General features: G+C 38.5%; 1 protein-coding gene across 1 annotated transcript in view; it reads right to left on the reverse strand.

Annotated features, from left to right (window-relative positions):
* Positions 1-22,388, reverse strand: part of LOC120036119 (sialic acid-binding Ig-like lectin 13) — a 29,708-nt gene extending 7,320 nt beyond the window's left edge. Inside the window, exons 1-7 of the mRNA XM_038982595.1 lie at positions 22,043-22,388; positions 21,609-21,914; positions 21,207-21,473; positions 20,455-20,543; positions 19,655-19,903; positions 7,735-7,800; positions 7,413-7,547 (exon numbers count right to left, since the gene is read on the reverse strand). Of these exons, the coding sequence (XP_038838523.1) occupies positions 7,413-7,547; positions 7,735-7,800; positions 19,655-19,903; positions 20,455-20,543; positions 21,207-21,473; positions 21,609-21,914; positions 22,043-22,388 (1,458 nt within the window). The remainder of the gene's footprint in view (positions 1-7,412; positions 7,548-7,734; positions 7,801-19,654; positions 19,904-20,454; positions 20,544-21,206; positions 21,474-21,608; positions 21,915-22,042) is intronic.
* Between the last annotated feature and the right edge of the window lie 657 nt (positions 22,389-23,045).

Consider the following 23,045-nt stretch of genomic DNA (forward strand, 5'->3'; position numbering starts at 1 on the left):
AATAGTAGGTTTTGGTTGAACATCTGGTAACATTCAGTTAAAAAAAGAAGCAAAAATAGAGAACCAGAAAGGGGGAAATACTGTTTCATGTCACTGTACAGTATGTGAACCCGACGTCAGTGTGCGGTTAACAGTATAGCTTCCACCACTGTCCCTGTCACCATACCGGGCTCAAACTAGTGGTCCTCTGCTCACAAACACACATGACATCACTCCTTGACAACATACCGACCAATTGAAAAATCACCTGTACATAGAAATAAGTTAATATTATTATTATTGGGAGAGACTGTACCAATGATGTGTATAAACCCTGGACCGCTGATGCTATGTAACGGCCAATGAGCGACTTTAAATCCACCAGTCTCTATATATGGTACTCCCCAGAAGAAGTAGTCCTCCATAAGAATTATGTGAATTCTACAGTATTTCAATCAAATGTTTCAAGGACAAAATTACATGTATTTAAGTATTTTGTTGTAGATGGGAACAGTAAAGTCAGTACTCTATAAAGAAAATACTTTAATATCTTTACATATTTTTTATTTCATTTGTTATGTTCAGGTCATATAAAAAGCATGAGCTGGAGCACACCCAGAGAAAATGACTTACTGTAGAGGTGCTGACTAACAGTGAATACACTGTAAGCTATAAAAACAAAGAGAGTTGCACACTCTATATATATAAACTCCCAGTCATTTATTGGGTAAAACACCAACGTTTCGGCATCCCTGTGCCATCTTCAGGGTAAAGTCATGAATGCTTGAACCAGGTTATGCAGACAAACAGTGCAATTAGTGCAACCAATGACAATAGTGAGGGGTGTGTCATAATTATGAGGTTAATTTGAATGAATTGAGTGAAACTGTTAAAAGACAATAGTTTACATCAAATTGAATACATTAGGCTATTGTTATCATTAATATTAGCATAAGATTAGCATCAACATACATTATTGTTTAATTTAATTTCACATATATTTAATTTTTTCCAATATCATTAAATGTTGTTAAAATGTTATATTTTGGTTAATCCATAATGCATAATAAGCATCATCAACAGGGGGAACATATTGGTTGTACGATGATAAGCTGTAGAAAGAATATATTCATTTATAGGAATTCTTTATAAAAAATAATTGTTCATTAGAAGGGACTGAGACCAAATTCAATTTTAAGACACTAGGGGTGAATGTTTTTAAATACCTCCTCTCCTTGGTAGACCAACATGCTCAATACCTGTGTATTTGAGGGAGGAGATGGGATCAACCTGTGTTGCTTCAACAAAGTGAGCTGCTATTGGATAGTCAGTGTTCTTATACCTGATTGAGCTGCGGTGTTCAGCTCTGCATTGTTTTAATTGTCTTTTCGTTTGTCCTACGTTGGCTTTCCCACATGAACATGTGATGAGATAGATTACTCCCTTTATCTTGCAAGAGATGATACCCCTAACAGGGATTTTTCAACCTGTATGTGGGTGTCTGTAGAAGGATGTTTTCGTAGTGCTATTGCACTGTGAGCATGAGCCACATTTGTAATTCCCATTTGGAATGGGTGTCAAGAGTGTCTTGATCTCATTAAGCTGTCCTCAATATTGCGACCATGCTTATAGACCACCAGTGGGGGGTCCTTGAAGAGGTGTGCAATTGTTGTGTCTGATTGCAGAATATGCCAGTGCTTCTTCAGGATTACTTTTATATTCTCTGAAGACTTGGTGTACTTAGTGCAAAAGACTTGTTTTTCTTCTTTGGTTTAGTTTTTAGCAAATCCTCTCTTGGTTTTTGAGATATTTTCATCATTGCAGCATCAAGACTTTTTTCCTTGTAGCCTCTGATTTTAAATGTATTTTTCATTTTCTAAGCATTGCTGTCTAAGTCTGACTGTTGGCCACAGATTCGTTTAATCCTTTATAACTGGCTATATGGTAGACCATTCCTGAGGGGAAGGGCATGAATACTATCCCCACCTAGCAGGGTATTGAGGTCTGTTGGCTGTGTGTAATGCATCATTCTCTTTGATGATCCATCAGTCCAGGTAGTTTATTTTTATCTCATCAGTCTGCATGGTGAATTTGAGATATTCAGAGCTCTTGTTTAGCAGAGTTTGGAATTAATTTAGTTCCTGCTGACTACCTTCCCAGAGCACAAAGACATCATCTATGTATCTCTTCCATGAGAGGATTTTAGAGAGAAGGGGGTGTGGTTCCTCAAATTGTTCCACATACAGGTTCACATAGTTGGGGTCAAAGGGGGAGCCCATGGCTACACCCCGAATTTGAAGGAAAAACTCTGACTCAAAGATGAAGTAGTTATTGGATGATACCAGTTCAGTGAGACGCAAGATGCAATCATTGGCTGGAGCAAGGGCAGGGTCTCTCTGTTGAAGGAAGTGTTGCAGTTTCACAAAATATAATTTAAAAGTTAGAATTAAGGTGTCTGTAATAGAATATATTTGTCAAAAACGAATGTAAACATTAATAAATGCATTTTTCATAGCTTCCAAAAACTTTTTTTACAATGCAGGAGTAACAAGATTGCCGTGCAGTTGCCTCCAAACAGCATCCCCTGTCAGTCATCTAGGGTTAATACATATCATTGGACTGATCTGAAAATATATCAGAACCTCCCTGATGTTGTCTTTTATGTTGCAGGTGTTCTGGCCTGCTTTGGTCAACGAGATTTGATCGCCACAATGCCAGATAAACTGGATGTACTGACTGGCTCCTGTGTGCAAATCCCATGTTCATTTGATATTCCTGACCAAAATAGGTATACATTTAACAGCGCAATACTAACCTCTGGAGTGTGGATTAAAGAAAGCCCATACCTTGGTGGGCATCCGGACAATGTGATATTTAACAGTAGTGAGAAAGACAACAGATATCAAGGGAAGATAACTGGAAAGATGTCCCAGAAGAACTGCACCACAGTCTTCTTCAATGTAACCACCAGTTACACTAATAAATACTTCTTCAGGATTGAGAGTCAACCATTCCGTGGAACAGATCCTGATAAGTCTGTTGATATAGTTGTCAGGGGTAAGAGACTATTTATCTTTTAACCAACTATTTTTCCAGTTTAGATTCCTTTCATCAAAGATAAGAGTAAAACAAGTGGACAGTTTAACTATTAGTGTAAAATATATTTATCTACAATGTATTACAGATTTGCCTTCCAGTCCCATCATTACTGTCTCAGGTGAGGTGAAGGAAGGGACCCCTGTCAGCTTGAACTGCTCTGCTGTCGCTCCCTGTCCTGAACACCCCCCTGAACTGACATGGACTCTCCCAACACAGTTCACAACTGAGAACCAACTGCAGGAGAATCCAGACCAAACCAAATCAGTTCTCTCCACGGTGACCTTCACTCCGTCATACCTTCATCATGAGCAGAACATCACTTGTACTGCAGTCTACCCAGTAGGGGCAAGCAACAAGAGAGCAGAACATAACATGATGCTTAATGTTTCATGTAAGATTTAGTCACCGGTTCCTGAAGAATAGATCATTCTATCATGTTTTCACTGATGATTGTAATAGAGTGGTTTTGATGAGACTATTCAATATACCATATCCAGTTACATTGTAAATGAACCCCTCTCCCTCAGTCTCTCCTAAGGACACCTCGGCCTCCATCAGTCCAGCTGATCCAGTATCAGTGGGCAGCTGTGTTAATCTGACCTGCAGCAGTACAGCCAACCCTCCTGTGACAACCTTCACCTGGTTCCAGATCAGTGGGGGTAAACCAACACAGGTAGCATCTGGACAGAGGTACTCCCTCAATGTGACTGTTGGTGATGGAGGACTGTACTACTGTGAAGCAAGAAATAGTCACGGCAGTGGGAAGTCAAAGGAAGTGCAGCTGGCTATTAAAGGTAGAAGCATTGGCACATTAATACGACACAACATTTAAGAATATTATAGATATAGATAGATGTAGAAGAGATATACTTCTACATGCCTGCTATATGTATCTAACTATGATACGGTTTTAGGATCTTAATTTGATCACTATTTTGTTGCTGAGAAGTTTCTTGCGCTGAGTGAAATACAGATAAGCTTTGTGATTTACATAAATTCACCAAAAATATGCGCTAAAACGTGGTTATATTAATATTGTTGCAATTTTCATGTAGCCTTATTTTGTCCAGCTAATAGCCTCACCTCCAATGGAACAACATTACGGAGGAAACGTTCAAATCCTTTTGCTGCAGGATTATTTTGCTGCAACAATACTGGCTAAATTAAGACCTTACATCTGTCCATCTACAGTATATGTGTAAATTGTAATGTTAGACAATGTGCAAAATGTTTCCTCTTTTAGGAACAGAGGACCATAATATGTGCTTTATTTACAGGACAAGAAGAGCCTGTTAACCCAAAGGTTTTTGAGATTGTAGGAAAAACCTTGGGGTTGCTTTTCCTTTTCAGCCTGGTCGTATTCTTTGCATGGTAAAAATGTATTCCCATCCTCAATGCAAACATATTTATCATGCTGATTGTGCTTTTGTATATGAACACCTAAATGATGTCAAAAGACCTTTATTCTTGTCTTCCAGGAGGAGGAGAACATCTAGACTCCCCAGTGGGTTTGACATGACAGACCGTTCACAGGGACAGGTGGGAATGTTAGAATAAACTTTTAAAACCCATCTAGAATGTGAACTTAAGGAAGAATTGAATGAATACTGTGTTGTGTAAACAACTGTAACTATGAAGTCATTATTCTTCTGAAGTGTCGGTCCTGACAACTGTTCCTTTCTCTGTGTTCTCTCCACAGAACTCCCTGGCTGGGACAGTGTGCTCTAACCAGGCCACGGTCGGTAGAGGGAACCAGTAAACACCACTTAACAACCTAGATGGGCTTCATGCACAAGTCAATAAAAGAGGTGCATTTTATGTATTTTGCCAATGGGTTTTAAGTCTTTTTATGTACATTCTCGTCATTGTGTATTCATTTTCTATTTATACTTTTCTTACATTTGCAATTGTGTGCTCTTTGAATATCTGTATATTTGTGCAATTTGCTGGGATGAAAAGTGTTTAACTGTTACTATAGTGGTGATACGATGATGTAGGCTACTCTTTATTTTAGACCATTTATTTTGAGTGTTGAGTTCACAGAGCATCTGTTTAATGGGTTCCAGTATAGAGGAACTGCTGAGTTCAACTAGCTTACTGAAGGCAGTTTAAAACCATATAAAGTCAATGATGACTGAGGAGAGAAGACACAGTTAGTTGGAGAGACAGTGGTCTGATACAAGACAGGAAGTTGGTGCAGTAAGTCTACATGATGGCAGAATGGTGTTAACATCTACTAGTCACTGTTTCTCTGCATCTTTTGTGCAGTTACCAGAATAATAATATCATCTATTTTCAGTTTGTATCTATTTCGAAGTTATTGTGTCAGTTTTTATGTTGAGTGTTAAATCAAAGAAACAATTGAGACTGAATATAAGGTTGTTTATTAATTACACTGTAATTAAAACCTTTACATTCAATTTCCATGAAATCTTTTGGTCTTATTGGTCCAACATTTTACATTCCTCATTAAAATTGATTAAATTGAGATGTGTTACTGGCCTACACACAATTCCTCATAATGTGAATTATGTTTTTAGACAAGAACAAGAAGTCTAAAAATCAAGAAGTATTTAACCCCTGTCTTATGGTAAGCCTAAATCATTTCAGGAGTAAAGATTTTCTTAACATGTCACATAAGAAGTTGCATTGACTCACTCTGTGTGCAAATCTAGTGTTTAACATGATTTTTGAATGACTACCTCATCTCTGTTCCCCACACATACAATTATCTGTAAGGTCCCATAGTCAAGTAGCGAATTTCAAACACAGATTAAACCACAAAGACCAGAGAGCTTTTCCAATACCTCTCAAAGAAGGGCACCTGTTGGTAGATGGGTAAAACAAATTATAATCTGACAATGAATTTCCATTTGAGCATTAATTACACTGTGGATTATTTGTCAATTCACCCATTCACTACAGAACCGCTCAGGGATTTCACCTACAGGAGGTTGGTGGCACCTTAATGGGGGAGAAAGGCTCATTGTAATGGCTGGAGCAGAATAGGTGGAATGGTATCAAATACATCCAACACATTTTCCATGTGTTTGATTCCATTCCATTTGCTCCGTTCCAGACATTATTATGAGTTGTCTTCCTCTCAGCAGCCTCCACTGATTTCACCATAACGCCAGTGGTGACTTTAAAACAGTTGCAGTGTTTAACAGCTGTGATTGGAGAAAACTGAGGATCTATCAACAACAGTGTAGTTACTCCACAACACAAACCTAAATGACAAAGTGAGAAGAAGGAAACATGTACAGAATAAACATATTCCAAAACATGCATTCTCTTTGCAATAAGGCACTAAAGTAAAACTGCTTAAAAAATGAGCAAAGAAATTAACTTTATGTCCTGAATACAAAGTGTTATGTTTGGGGCAAATCCAACACAACACATCACTGAGTACCACTCTTCATATTTTCAAGCATGGTGATGGCTGCACCGTGTTATGGGCATGCTATTTAATCCATTTTTAATTCAAGCTGTAAAACAACAGAATGTGGAATAAGTCAAGGGGTACTTTCTGAAGAGACTGAGTATACCAAACATTAGGAACACCTACCTAATTTTGAGTTGAAACCCCTTTTGTCTTCAGAACATCCTCAGTTCATCGAGGCATGGACTCTACAAGGTGTTGAAAGCGTTCCACAGGGATGTTGGTCCATGTTGACTCCAATGCTTCCTACAGTTGTGTCAAGTTGGCTGGATGTCTTTGGGGGTGGACCATTCTTGATACACACCGGAAACTGTTTAGAGTGAAAAAACCCAGCAGTATTGCAGTTCTTGAAACCAGTGCGCCTGGCACCTGCTACCACACCTCGTTCAAAGGCACTTACATTTATTGTCTTGCCCAAACACCCTCTAAATGGCACACATACACAATACACTTCTCAATTGTCTCAAGGCTCAAAAATCCTTCTTTAACCTGTCTCCCGCCTTCATCTACGCTGAAGTGGATTTAACAAGTGACTTCAATAAGGGATCATAGCTTTAACCTGGATTCACCTGGTCAGTCTATGTCAAGGAAAGAACAGTCAGATTGGTTCTGTTTTATCACCTACTACCTACTCATATATCTATTGACAGTGAGTGGTAGCCTGATCTGCATGCAGACACAACGTTTCATTGTATTTTCATACATTTTATCCACATATAGGCAAAGTAGTTTCCACAAAACTGAAATGAGCTTGTTCGTCCTTTTTTTGTCAGTCCCACCATATCCCCATCCCCACCATATTGCAGCATCAGTGTAGTGTAGTGTCCAATAGTCAATGCTTTCTCTCTTCTCTCTCTGAATCATCTGGTCCCTCAGCCTCTCAATTCCTGACCCTGTCCTCCAGAGCCTTCAGCTTTCCTTCCACCTGTTGGGGGAGGTCGGCTCCCATCTGCTGGGTAAAGTACACCCTCAGCTCCTGGGTCTCCTTCTCCCAGAAGACCTTGGGCAGGTCGAAGAGTGTTTTTGTCTAGAAGGGATACAGCTTTTGTCAAAATTGAGTTTTCTCGCAAGTTTGGTAGAATTTAGGCAGAAGGTTAGAAGAATTAACGTGGCAGGTTATGATAATTAGATCAAGGAACGGAAAAGAGTTAGGATTAGCTCAAATGCTAAAAGAATTTGATGTAAATTTGACAAAAGCTTTATCCCATCTAGACTTGACCTTCGTAGAGGGAGCCCATGTCCTCCTTGCTGCCCAGGACCTGCAGGTCACTGGCTCCCTCCTGTGACACCCGGTACACTCTTTTCACATCACTTCAATAAGAAGTGATTTTGGTAGCAGGTTAGGAGCAGGGCCGGATTACCGAACGGCCCCAGATAGCATATGATAGAAAAATATGTTGAATAGTAGGAAATTAGCTCGAAAACAACAACATTTTCTGTCAGCTTCATGAAAATGTTTAGAATAGCATTATAAATCTGTAAATATGTATCTCTGCACCATGGCAAAATGGGTTGAAATGCTCTCCACACCATGGCAAAATGGGTTGAAATGCAGTAAGTAGGAGGGGGGGTGAGGGGTTGTCCGACCCTGGTTAGGAGAGCATTTTCACTAACCGTAACCCATAGCCGTAATTCTCCTAACCTGCTGCATATATTCTTCTCGCCTGATATGAAAAAAATCAGTTCTATATAGAAGTGGTGTGAAAATGTGTCATCCAGCCCACCAGGGTCTTCTTGGCAAATAGAATAGAATAAAATTAGCTTTAAAACTGCAACCTTTTATATCAGCCTCATGGCAAAATGTGAACACAAGCATGAGGTGCCATAAAACACCAAAAATATAAAAAATAATTATCTCTGCACCAATGCAGAACGTTTTGAAATCCAGGAAAGTAAACTCAGGGTCCCAAATGCGGTCATCCAACCCTGGTTAGGAGAGCATTTTCCCTAAACCTAACTATTTTACCTGACCTTAACCTCACGCTCTTAACATGCTATGATAATTCTCCTAACATGCTACATAAATTCTCATAAACTGCTACGAAAAAGTCAACTCCGTATCAAAGTGGAGTGAAAAGAGTGTCTCTGTGGCTTCCAGCCCACCAGGCTCTTCTTGGCAAATAGACTTGAAAGAGGAAGTTGGTGTAGGAGAAGTTGAGTGGTGTGTGAGAATCAGTCAGATACAATTACAGTTACTCTGTTTCATACCAAGTCTGTTTTTCTGTTGAAACATAATGTGACAACCATATGTTTTGTATCAAACTCGAATTTAACCAATTTAACTCTTGAATAAATGAATAGTGGATTTTGGTTCATGATTTAACTATATGTTTAAATCTCACACACAATCCCATTCAGGCTGGGAGATAGAGGAGAGGGAGATGGTTATAATGCAGAAAGTTTCATTTGTTTAATTTAACAATGTGTCGGGGGCGGACTTAGCGATTTGGGGGCCCGTTTCAATGCTGCTGACCTGTCCTACCCCGAGAAAGGGACATTAAATACTGAAGTATTGTTTGAAAATAATTTCTCATACACCTATTAGGAAGTACGTCACTGATGAGATGTGAGATATGCCACATACATTTCATCACTTTAGTTTGTCAGACCACACTATGTGTGTGACAGTTTCTGCTGTAGACAGTGTACGTTACCGTCTAAGGCAAGTATCGACTTCTTCAATATATTTTCTGTTAATTTGAATGTTCAAAATAAATTAAAGGAAATTAATTATGAGTAATGAGATTCAATATGTTTTAAAGTACTGCTGTTTGTTCATGTATTATCTTCACAACTGAAGGACATAGTGTATTTTATATGGGGATGGTTCAATGCAATGTGTTGTGTGAGTTAAGCTACTCTACCAGTAAGTGTATGTTTGTACTGTTTCAGGTGATCAGTAGTGTGTGAGTTCTCACATGGCTTGTCCTGAGAACATGTTTTTTCTCATTGGTCTCTTTATGTCAGCTGAGTCTTATACACAGCAACAACTAGTTATGAATCAGACATAAAGTAATAACCACAAGTCATTATATTTTATGGGATGTGCTATTTAACTGTGTTGAAAAGTGTACAGTTAATTACTGATTAGTGCATTTTAATAGTCTGGATTCAAACAGTCTTGTGAAAAAGTATTTTTGATATTTTTGATACTGAATGTTATCAGATATTCAATCAAAAGCTATATTAGATAATGGAACCTGAGTGAACAAATAACACAACAATGACATACTTATTTCATTTATTACTTAAACAAAGTTATGCAACACCCACATGTTCATTGAAATAAGTCTATATTATTATTATTAGTAGAGACTGTACCGTTGATGTGTATAAACCCTGGACCGCTGATGCTATGTAACGGCCAATGAGAGACTTTAAATCCACCGGTCTCTATATATGGTACTCCCCAGAAGAAGCAGTCCTCATAAGAATTAATGGAATTCTACAGTATTTCAATCAAATGTTTTAAGGACAAAATTACATGTATTTAAGTATTATGTTGTAGATGGGAACAGTAAAGTCAGTACTCTATAAAGAAAATACTTCAGTATCTTTACATGTTTATTTTTTATTTGTTATGTTCAGGTTATATAAAAAGCATGAGCTGGAGCACACCCAGAGAAAATTACTTATTGTAGAGGTGCTGACTAACGGTGAATACACTGTAAGCTATAAAAACAAAGAGAGTTGCACACTCTATATATATAAACTCCCAGTAATTTATTGGGGAAAACACCAACGTTTCGGCATCACTGTGCCTTCTTCAGGGTAAAGTCATGAATGCTTGAACCAGGTTATGCAGACAAACAGTGAAATTAGTGCAACCAATGACAATAGTGAGTGTCATAATTACGAGTTATATTTGAATGAATTGAGTGAAACTGTTAATAGACAATAGTTTACAGCATATTGAATATATTAGGCTATTGTTATCATTAACATTAGCATACGATTAGCATCAACATACATTATTGTTTAATTTAATTTCACATATATTTATTGTTTCCAATTTCATAAAATGGTGTTACAAGTAATCTTTTGGTTAATCCATAATGCATAATAAGAATCATCAACAGGGGGAAGATATTGGTTGTACGCTGATAAGCTGTAGAAAGAATATATTCATTTATAAGACTTCTTCATAAAACAGTAATTGTTCATAAGAAGGGCCTGAGATCAAAGTCAATAATCTGACCACTAGGGGTCAATGTTTTTCAATCGGAAATCCAGTAGTCCTCCCTCTGTAGTGCTATTGCACTGTGTGCATGAGCCACATTTGTAGTTCCCATATAATATAACATATACTGTTTACAGGAAACTCACTCTACATCCTTAGATGAAGTTGCGTGGAAAATGGAATGGGGTGGTGAAATAATTTTCTGCCATGGACAAAGGAATGGAAATTAACAAAATTTTCGATCTGAATGTGCAAAAAATCCGGAATGATTCGCAAGGAAGGTGGATCCTTTTGAATATGAAAGTGGACGAAAAAGAGATTTGGCTCATTAATCTATATCGTCCAAATCATGATGATCCACTTCTTCGAAAACATTTATACCAATTTATTGAATTTACAGGCAACAAATGATCTAATCATAATGGTAGGAGACTAATACACAGTGTTAAGTACCTCAATGGACCGTAAAGGTAATCACTCTAGAAACTATCATCACCGTGCCCTTCAGGAAATCACAAATATTATGGACACATTAGAAATAGTGGATATTTGGAGACTAAAAAACCCTGACCTAGTGAGATTTACATGGAGGAGACTTAATCAAGCTAGTCGTCTTGACTACTTTCTTGTCTCTTTCTCTCTTGCATCAAAGGTTAAAAAAGTTTTAATAGGAGATAGAATGAGATCGTATTATCATCGAATTGGCATTCATAAAACTCTTATAGATTTTCTACGTGGACGGGGATATTGGAAATTTAATCAAAGTTTACTGGAGGACAACTTATTTTTAACTAAGACAAAATCATTTATAACTGAATTTTTCCAGTATAATATAGGTTCAGCAAATCCCCTTATTGTTTGGGATACCTTTTAAATGTACCTTCAGGGGTCATTCAATTCAATAGTCATCAATAATAAAAAGCAGTTTCTGGCTATTGAAACAAGACTAACAAGGGAAATCCATGAACTAATAGTACAGGTAGATAGCAATAAAAATGATAATACAGAGATACAAAATAAGTTAGAGGAAAAACAAAAAGAACTTGAGGAACTTATTCAAGAACGATCTAATGTAATCTATTACAAAAATAAAGCAAACTGGATGGAATATAGAGAAAAATGCACAAAATTCTTCCTGAATCTCCAATACAGGAACGCTAACAAAAAGAATTTGCAGAAACTCGTTACAGAAGACGGAGTCATCTATGATTCTCCGAATGATATTTTAAAAGAGGAAGCTAATTATTTTAGGCAGATGTTCTCTTTTCCGTCTCATCCTCTCCCAATGAATGAAGATTACGGTAAGGAATTCTTTCCAAATAATATAAAAAATTGAAAATTAGCAAATGTACAGAAAGACCAGTGCGAAGGCTAAATTACAGAGGAATAACTTTTTGAGGCTATTAAATCCTTTCAGTCTGGAAAAACCCCATGGCTTGATGGCATACAGAGGTATATCAAGTATTTTTTGATATACTAAAAGCTCCATTGCTAGATTGTTTTAACTACTCCTATAGAATTGGTAGTCTGTCAGGTACTCAGCAGGAAGATCTGATTTCTCTATTATTAAAACAAGACCCAGATGGCAAATATAAAGACCCAGTCTATCTAAAAAACTGGAGGCCCCTTACACTTCAATGTTGTGATTAAAAAATATGAGCAAAATGCATAGCACCCAGAATTAAAAGGGTTTTACCAGGTATTGTTCATTCATAGAAATAATAGAACATCATGAAACATATAAGAAGCCAGGAATGGTATTTATAGCAGATTTTGAAAAGGCATTTGATAAAGTAAGACTGGATTTTATTTATAAATGCCTGGATTTTTTCAATTTCGGTAATTCTCTTATAAAATGGGTAAAAATAATGTATATCAACCCCAGGTGTAAAATACTAAATAACGGCTACTTCTCAGAGAGTTTTTGAACTGTCAAGAGGAGTTAAATAAGGATGTCGCTGTCCACCATATCTATTCGTTATGGCCATCGAAATGCTAGCTATTGAAATCAGATTCAATAACAACATTAGAGGATTAGAAATCCAAGGCTTAAAACAAAGGTGTCCATGTATGCCGATGACTCAAGTCCGCAAGCTAGATCCCTGCAATGTCTCATTGAAGATCTAGATAACTTTTCTGTACTCTCTGGACAAAAACCTAATTATGATAAGTGTACAATATTACGTATTGGATCTTAAAAAATACACATTTACATTACCCTGCAGCTTACCTATAAAATGGGCTGACGTGAAGTAGACATACTTGGTATCATATCAGAAAACATATCAATACGCTCTCCACAATGAATTTCGATAGAAAACTTGTAAAATAGACAATATCCTGCAACCTTGGAGAGGTAAATACCTGTCCTATTATTTCAATTTTATCCCCCTGAAAAGATAGAACAAATATTACCACAAATATTATGGCTGAACTCAAATGTGCTGGTTGATAAAATACCTGTATTTATGGGAAAGATGTTTGAAAAGGGTATTTTGTTCTTAAGTGATTGTAATGGTAGAGTATTGTCCTTCATGGGAAGGTCTGCTCAATCAAGAGTACAGCCAATTGATTACAGTATTGCCCCAAAAATGGAGGAGGCAGGTGGCAGCGGGAGGAGGTAGGGAACTGGTCCTGTCTGCCCAATATAAAGGATCAAAACTGGCAGAGGAATAAAAATAGCATAAATAGGAAAGTATACCAGTTTCATTTGAGGACCAGGATGTTGACAACTGTGCAATACAGATAGCAAAATAGTTGGGAAGAGATTTTGATGTACCGATTGCATGGTACAGGGTGTATTATTTGATATATAAAACAACACAAGATTCAAGACTTCATGCTTTTCAGCTAAAATTATTATATAGAATTCTTGCCACCAACAAAAATGTTGAATATTTGGGGCATAAAATCATCGAAGCTCTGCAGATTTTGTTGTGAGGATACAGAATATACACTATACTAATACTCTTAGTAAAAGTATTTATCTTCAACACGTAATCTGTAGATTATATTCGATTAGATAGATTGAAATTGTACATTAAACATCATAGCATAGTTGAAAGATATGTGTTGCGTAGAAACACGAAGTGGGTGGCCAGCAGAGATAGATAGGATGGGCTGAGGGAAGGTGAGGGTTGGTATGTGGAATTGGAGACAAGTGGAGTGGAGTTGCTGTGTGAGAGAGAGAATGATGGTCAAAAGATAAAGGGGGAAAAAAAGTCTAAATTAAACATAATAAAAGTACATTTGAATGACACTAAGTGGCAGTGTTTTCACAACTAATGCCGGTTTGCCTGAGGCTGATGCCGTGCAGGTGTTGTACACATGCATATACACACACTCTCATTCAAATAAACACATACAAGAACACACACGTACATGTAATAGTGGCAGACATGCACACAAACATATACAGTTGGCATCGCTGTTATGATTTCAGTTGTCCTTGATGTCCTTTGTTTTACATGTATTACCGTATTTTGTTTTAAAAAATGTTGCATTGTTGTTTGCTGTTTTCTTCTGTCTTTTCATTTTGTCTCTTTAGTTCTCTTGGTTGTTGGTGCATTGGGGGGTTCTTGAGGGTGGGGAATGGAATTAATTGTATTTTTTTTTCTTCTTCCAGGGGGGGACTGTGGGGGGATCTTGGAGGGTTCGGGTTTCACAAGATTGTGATCATGAAAAAGGAAACTATGACATATATTTTATATCACTATCATGCACACGCACTCTCACACATAAGGAAGGCTCTGTTGCGGAAAGACAGATACATGTTTGATAGTGTCTTGATGCCGTATTGTTTGTCCTTCATGTTCTAATACTTTAATGTTACCCTTTCCTTGTGTTTTAAGTAAAAAACAATAAAAAATAAACAACAGTGTTGTTCATGGGAGGACACCACAGAAGAAGCCACTGCTGTCCAAAAAACATTGCTGCATTTCTGAAGTTCACAAAAGAGCACCTGGATGTTTCACAGCGCTACTGGCGAAATATTCTGTGGACAGATTCAACTAAAGTTGAGTTGTTTGGAAGGAACACACACCACTATGTGTGGAGAAAAAAAGGCAAAGCACACCAACATCAAAACCTCATCCCAACTGTAAAGTATGGTGGAGGGAGCATCATGGTTTGGGTCTGCTTTGCTTCCACAGGGCCTGGACAGCTTGCTATCATTGACGGAAAAATGAATTCCCAAGTTTATCAATACTTTTTGCAGCAGAATTTAAGGCTATCTGTCTGCCAATTGAAGTCAACAGAAGTTGGGTGATGAAACAGGACAACAACCCAAAACACAGAAGTAAATCAACAACAGAAGGGGGTGACCCAGTCAGAGTCCTGAGCTCAACACGATTGAGATGCAGTGGCATAACCTCAAGAGAACGGTTCACACAAGACATCACAATAATATTGCTTCTGTGGTGTCCTCCTATGAACACCATTCTTGTTCAGTGTTTTACGTATCGTTGACTCGTCAACAGAGATGTTAGCATGTTCCAGAGATTGCCGTAAGTCTTTAGCTGACACTCTAGGATTCTTCTTAACCTCATTGAGCATTCTGCACTGTGCTCTTGCAGTCATCTTTGCAGGAAGGCCAGTCCTAGGGAGAGTAGCAACATTGCTGAACTTTCTCCATTTACTGTATAGACAATTTGTCTTACCGTGGACTAATGAACATCAAGACTTTTAGAGATACTTTTGTAACCCTTTCCAGATTTATGCAAGTCAACAATTCTTAATCTTAGGTCTTCTGAGATCTCTTTTGTTTAAGGTACGGTTCACATCAGACAATGCTTCTTGTGAATAGCAAACTTAAATTTTGAGAGTGTTTTGTATAGGGCAGGGCAACTCTAACCAACATCTTCAATCTCATTGACTGGACTCCAGGTTAGCTGACTACTGACTCCAATTAGCTTTTGGAGAAGTCATTAGCCTTACTTTTTCCAACCTACACTGTGAAATTTTAAATTATGTATTCAATAAAGACAAGGAAAATATAATAATTTCTGTCATTAGTTTAAGCACACTATGTGTGTCTATTGTTGTGACTCAGATGAAGATCAAATTTTATGACCAATTTATACGAAAATCCATGTAATTCCAAAAGGATCACATACTTTTTCATGCCACTGTACTTTTCTAAATTTCAACACATTTTGCCATGGTGCGGAGAGAAATATTTGCAATTTTATAACGCTATTCTACACATTTTGTCATGAAGCTTAGATAAAAAATGTCAGTTTTAAAGCTAACTTCCTGAAATTCTACACTTTTTGCCATGAAGCAGAGATTTAGTTTGGTGTTTTATAGCTCATCATGCTTGTGTTCACATTTTGCCATGAGGCTGAGACAAATTGTTACAGTGTTAAAGCTAATTTCCTACTATTCAACACATTTTGCTATCATATGCTATATGGGGCCGTTCAGTAGTCCGGCCCTGCTCCTAACCTGCTACTAAAATCCCTTCTTTTTGAAGTGACGTGAAAAGAGAGTCCACAGGTACCACAGGAGAGAGCCAGCGACCTGCAGGGTCTGAGCGGCAAGGTGGAAAGTCTAGGTGGGATAAAGCTTTTGTTAAATTTCCGTCAAAAGTTGAATTATTATTGCATTTTATCTAATCCTAACCCTTTTCTGTACTTTAATCTAATTATCATAACCTGCTACGTTAATTATCCTAACCTGCTGCATAAATTCTCCTAAACCTGCTAGAAAACGATTTTATTTTTACAGAAGCTGTATACCTTCTAGACAAAACCCTCTTTGACTAGCCCAAGGTCTTCTGGGAGAAGGAGACCCAGGAGCTGAGGGTGTACTTTACCAAGCAGGTGAGAGCCGACTTCCCCCAACAGGTGGAGGGAGAGCTGAAGGCTCTGGAGGACAGGGTCAGGAATAATTGAGAGGCAGAAGGACCAGATGATTCAGAGAGAGAAGAGAGAAAGCATTGACTATGGGACACAACACTACGCTGATGCTTCAATATGGTGGGGATGGGGATATGGTGGGACTGACAAAAAAGGGACTAACAAGCTCATTTCAGTGTTGTGGAAACTGCTTTGCCTATATGTGGGTAAAATGTATGACATTTCAAATAAACAACGTGTCTGCATGCAGTTCAGGCTACCACTCACTGTCAATGGATTTATGAGTACTGTAGGTATTAGGTGATAGATCAGAATCAGTGTTCAACTGTATCTTACTGCTCTTTCCATGACATAGACTGACCATGTGAATCCAAGTGAAAGCTATGATCCCTTATTGAAGTCACTTGTTAAATCCACTTCAGCGTAGATGAAGGGGAGGAGACCGGTTAAAGAAGGATTTTTAAGCCTTGAGACAATTGAGAAGTGTATGTGTGCCATTTAGAGGGTTTTTGGGCAAGACAAAAAATGTAAGTGCCTTTGAATGAGGTGTGGAAGAAGGTGCCAGGCGCACTGGTTTCAAGAACTGCAACACTGCTGGGTTTTTTAACACTGTTTCCCATGTGTATCAAGAATAGTCCACCACCCAAAGGACATCCAGCCAACTTGACACAAGTGTGGGAAGCATTGGAGTCAACATAGGCCATCATCCAGGTGGAACACGTTCGACACCTTGTAGAGTCCATGCCCCGATGAATTGAGGCTGTTCTGAAGGCAAAAGGGGGTGCAACTAAATTGATTTACTCAGTGGCTTCAGAATGTATTCTTACCCCTTGACTTAATAGACATTTTGTTGTGTTACAGCCTGAAATTAAAATGGATTAAATATATTTATTTTCTCACCCATCTACACACAATACCCCTTAATAACAAAGTGAAAATATGTTTTTAGAAATGTTTGCAGATGAATTGAAAATGAAATACAGAAATATTGAATTAATGTTAGAATCACTTTTTGGCAGTGTTTACATCTGTGAGTCTTTCTGGGTAAGTCTGTAAGAGCTTTCCTGGATTGTTGTAACGGCTGATTTCCTCCTCTTCGTCTGAAGAGGAGGTGTAAGGATCGGACCAAGACGCAGAGTGGAAAGTGTCCATGATTTATTAACAAACTGAACACTACACGAAACAAAAGCGAATCAAACCGAAAGACAGTCCCGTGTGGCACGAACACTGACACGAAATACAAACACCCACAAACACACACGTGAACCCCGGCTGCCTAAGTATGATTCTCAATCAGGGACAACGATTGACAGCTGCCTCTGATTGAGAATCATACCAGGCCGAACGCACAAAACCCCAACATAGAAAACAACACATAGACAACCCACCCAACTCACGCCCTGACCATACTAAATAAATACAAAACAAGAGAAAACAGGTCAGGAACGTGACAATTGTACAATATTTTTTACATTATTCTTTAAAAAATGATTAAATCCCTATCAAGTTGGTTGTTGATCATTGCTAGACGGCCATAACATGGTGCAGCCATCACCATGCTTGAAAATATGAAGAGTGGTACACAGTGATGTGGTACACAGTGATGTGGTACACAGTGATGTGGTACACAGTGATGTGGTACACAGTGATGTGATTTGCCCCAAACATAACACTTTGTATTCCGGACATACAGTACATTTATTTTGACACATGTCTTGCAGTTTTACTTTAGGGCCTTATTGCAAACAGGATGCATGTTTTGGAATATGTTAATTCTGAGCATGTTTCCTTCTTTTCAATCTGTCACTTAGGTTAGTATTGTGGAGTAACTACAACATTGTTGATCTATCCTAAGTTTTCTGCTATCACAGCCATTAGACTGTGTAAATGTTTTAAAATCACCAGTGGATTCATGGTGAGATCCCTGAGCGTTCTCCTTCCTCTCTGGCAACTGAGTTAGGAAGGACGCCTGTATTTTTGTAGTGACTGGGTTTATTGATACGCCATTAAAAATTGTAATTAATAACTTCCATGAAAGGGATATTCAATTATTATTATTTTTTACCCATCTACCAATAGGTGCTCCTCTTTACGAGTCATTGGAAAACCTCCCCAGTCTTTGTGGTTAAATCTGTTTGAAACACACTGCTCGACTGAGGGACCTTACAGATAATTGTATGTGTGGGGTACAGAGATGAGGTAGTCAGTCACTATTATTGCAGACACAGTGAGTCCATGCAATTTATTATGCGACTTGTTAAGCAAATCTTTACTCCTGTACTTATTCATGATTGTCATAAGAAAGAGGTTGAATACTTATTGACTCAAGATGTTTCATATTTTAATTCATTTTTTAATTCAAGACATCATTCCACATTATGGGGAATTGTGTGTAGGCCAGTGACACATATAAATGTAATCCATTTTAATGAGTAGTAAAATGTTGGACCAATAAGACCAAAAGATGTAATGGAAATTTAATGTAAAGGTTTTAATTACAGTGCAATTAATAAACAACCTTAAATTCAGCCTCAATTGTTTCTTTGATTTAACATTCAGCATAAAAACTGACACAACAACTTCTAAATAGATATAAACTGAAAATATATAATATTGTTATTCTGGTAACTGCACAAAACATGCAGAGAAACAGTGACTAGTAGATGTTAACACCATTCTGCCATCATGTAGACTTCCTGCACCAACTTCCTGTCTTGTATCAGACCACTGTCTCTCCAACTAACTGTGTCTTCTCTCCTCAGTCATCATTGACTTTATATGGACTTAAACTGCCTTCAGTAAGCTAGTTGAACTCAGCAGTTCCTCTATACTGGAACCCATTAAACAGATGCTCTGTGAACTCAACACTAAAAATAAATGGTCTAAAATAAAGAGTAGCCTACATCATCGTATCACCACTATAGTAACAGTTAAACACTTTTCATCCCAGCAAATTTTACAAATATGCAGATAATCATAGAGCACACAATTATCAATGTAACAAAGTACCAATAGAAAACAGATACACAATGACAATACTGTACATAAAAACACTTAATACCCATTGGAAAATTAACATGCACCTCTTTAATTCACTTGTGCATAAAGTCCATCTAGGTTGTTAAGAGGTGGTTCCTGGGCCCCTCTCCTGGTCACGTTGACTTCAGCGTACTCACTCTCCTGTCCCTGGACCCTGTCCTGGGCTGCAGCTGGGGTCTCTTTGGTCTGTAGTTTGGAGAAGTCTATGTCACCGTAGTGGATCTCTTCAGACTGGTCTTCTGCACGTTCCTCTGGTTCCTCTCCGGCTGTGGCCTGGTTAGCACACACTGTCCCAACCGGGAAGTTCTGTGGAGAGAACACAGAGAGAGGAACAGGTGTAAAGCTCTAAGCTCAGTCATGTGTAAAACTCTAAGGTCAGCAGGTTACACAACACATACTGAGGAGATGTCAATGAAAATGTAAATTCAACTGACAGGTGTAAAGAGTTACATTTTGCCAACAAATGAGCTCCAATCTAATGTAAACACTGTCAAAGTCCAACAGCTATTCTGTTTTCATTCCATATTCTTACAGGATGTGGCATTGCTTTCGGTTTGTTCATCTCCCCTGAACTTGCTCTAAAATGATGTTAACCTCATGGCTTTGGATAGTTTCAGCATTAATTCTATTCTTCCTTAGATACACTTTGTAGATGGTTTGAAAGTTGAGCCTTATTCCCACCTGTCCCTGTGTATTGTCTGTCCTTTCAAGTCCATCGTGAAGCCTCGAGTTTCTCCTCCTGGAAGACATTTAGAAAGGCCTTCTGAATGCACTGTGAGGGTTTTCATATGCAAAAGCACAAACACAGCAGAAATAATATAGTTTTGCGTTAATGCCAGGAAAAGTTTTTACCATACAAAAAGACTGATCAGGCTGATAAACAAAAAGGCCGCCAGAGTTCCTGCTGCAACCCAAAAAACCATTGAGTTATTATGCTCCTCTGGCCCTGAAAATACAGAACATATTATGGTCATTTCTCACGTAAAAATGTCTAAAGTACACTACTTGACCAAAAGTATGTGGACAACTGCTCGTCGAACATCTCATTCTAAAATCATGGGTATAAATATGGAATACAAAATGTCATTGTATGTTGTAGGATTAAGATTTCCCTTCACTGGAACAAAAGGTGCCTAGGCGAACCATGAAAAACAGCTCCAGACCATTTCTCATCCACCAAACAGTACAGTTGGCACTATGCATTGGGGCAGGTAGTTTTCTCCTGGCAAAACCCAGATTCGTCCAATGGACTGCCAGATGGTGAAGCGTGATTCATCATTCCAGAGAACGGGTTTCCACTTCTCCAGAGTACACCACTCACGCCGATTCTTGCCATTGTGCAAGGTGATTTTAGGCTTGTGTGCGGCTGCACAGCCATAGAAACCCATTTCACGAAGCTCCCAACGAAGAGTTCTTGTGCTGCCATTGTTTCCAGAGGCAGTTTGATACTCTGTAGTGAATGTTGCTATTCTACTGCCAATGTTTTTGTCTATGGAGATTGCATGGCTTTGTGCTCGATTTTATACACCTGTGAGCAATGTTTGTCCACATACTTTTGTATATATAGTGTATATCTAACCTAAGATTGTGCCCTACGTGGCCGTTTTACCTTTACTAGCCAGCTGCACGTCATTAGACTTCCCACAGCCGTGACTATTTCTTGCTTCACAGAAGTACAGTCCTCCATCAACAGCAGTCACATTGAGGGAGTAATGCAGTCCAGTTGCTACCTGTATTGGTTTATCTCCACTGATCTGGAACCAGGTGAAGTTTGTCACAGGAGGGTTGGCTGTACTGCTGCACGTCAGATTAACACAGCTGCCCACTGATTCTGGATCAGCTGGACTGATGGAGGCTGAGGTGTCCTTAGGAGAGACTGAGGGAGAGGGGTTCATTTAGAATGTATCTGATATGGTATATTGAATAGTCTCATCAAAACCACTCTATTACAATCATCAGTGAAAACATGATAGAATGATCTATTCTACAGGAACCGGTGACTAAATCTTACATGAAACATTAAGCATCATGTTATGTTCAGCTGTCTTGTTGCTTGCCCCTACTGGGTAGACTGCAGTACAAGTGATGTTCTTCTCATGATGAAGGTATGACGGAGTGAAGGTCACCGTGGAGAGAACTGATTTGGTTTGGTCTGGATTCTCCTGCAGTTGGTTCTCAGTTGTGAACTGTGTTGGGAGAGTCCATGTCAGTTCAGGGGGGTGTTCAGGACAGGGTGCGATAGCAGAGCAGTTCAAACTGACAGGGGTCCCTTCCTTCATCTCACCTGAGACAGTAATGATGGGACTGGAAGGCAAATCTGGAAAACATTGTAGATGAAGATAGTTTACACTAAAAGTTAAACTGCACACTTGTTCTACTCTTATCCTTGATGAAAGGAATCTAAACTGGGAAAAATAGTTGGTAAACGGTTAAATTGTCTCTTACCCCAGACAACTATATCAACAGACTTTTCAGTGTCTGTTGCACGGAATGGTTGACTCTCAATCCTGAAGAAGTATTTATTAGTGTAACTGGTGGTTACATTGAAGAAGACTGTGGTGCAGTTCTTCTGGGACATGTTTCCAGTTATCTTCCCTTGATATCTGTTGACCGTCTCACTACTGTTAAATATCACATTGTCCGGATGCAAACCAAAGTCTGGGCTTTCTTTAATCCACACTCCAAAGGTTGGTATTGTGCTGTTAAATGTATACTTATTTTTGTCAAGAATATTACATGTACATGGGATTTGTATACAGGAACCAGTCAGTACATCCAGTCTATCTGGCATTGTGGCGATCAAATCTCGTTGGCCAAAACAGGCCAAAACACCTGCAACATAAAGGACAACATCAGGGAGGTTCTGATATATTTTCGGTACAGTCCAATGATATGCATTAACCCTAGATGACTGCAGGGGCTGCTGATTGGAAGCCACTGCACAGCCATCTTGTAACTCCTCTTTCAGTGTAAAACAGGTTTTGGAAGATATAAAAACACATTTATTAATGTTTACATTTGTTTTAGACAAGTATATTCTATTAGAGATACCTTATTGCAAACTTTTAAATTTCATTTTGTGACCTGCAACACTTCCTTCAACAGAGAGACACTAGCCTTGCTCCAGCCAATGATTGCATCTTGTAACTCACTGAACTGGTATTATCCAATAACTACTTCATCTTTGAGTCTTTTTTCCTTCAAATTCGGTGTGTAGCCATGGGCTCCCCCTTTGACCCTACCTATGTGAACCTGTATGTGGAACAATTTGAGGATGCACTCATTTACACAACAGAGACACACCTCCTACTCTTTAAAATCATCTCATGGAAGAAATACATAGATGATGTCTTTGTGCTCTGGGAAGGAAGTCAGCAGGAACCAAAATGAATTCCAAACTCTGCTAAACGAGAGCTCTGAATATCTCAAATTCACCATGCAGACTGAT

Source organism: Salvelinus namaycush, unplaced genomic scaffold (assembly GCF_016432855.1).
Source record: "Salvelinus namaycush isolate Seneca unplaced genomic scaffold, SaNama_1.0 Scaffold1210, whole genome shotgun sequence".
Classification (NCBI taxonomy): Eukaryota; Metazoa; Chordata; class Actinopteri; order Salmoniformes; family Salmonidae; genus Salvelinus; species Salvelinus namaycush.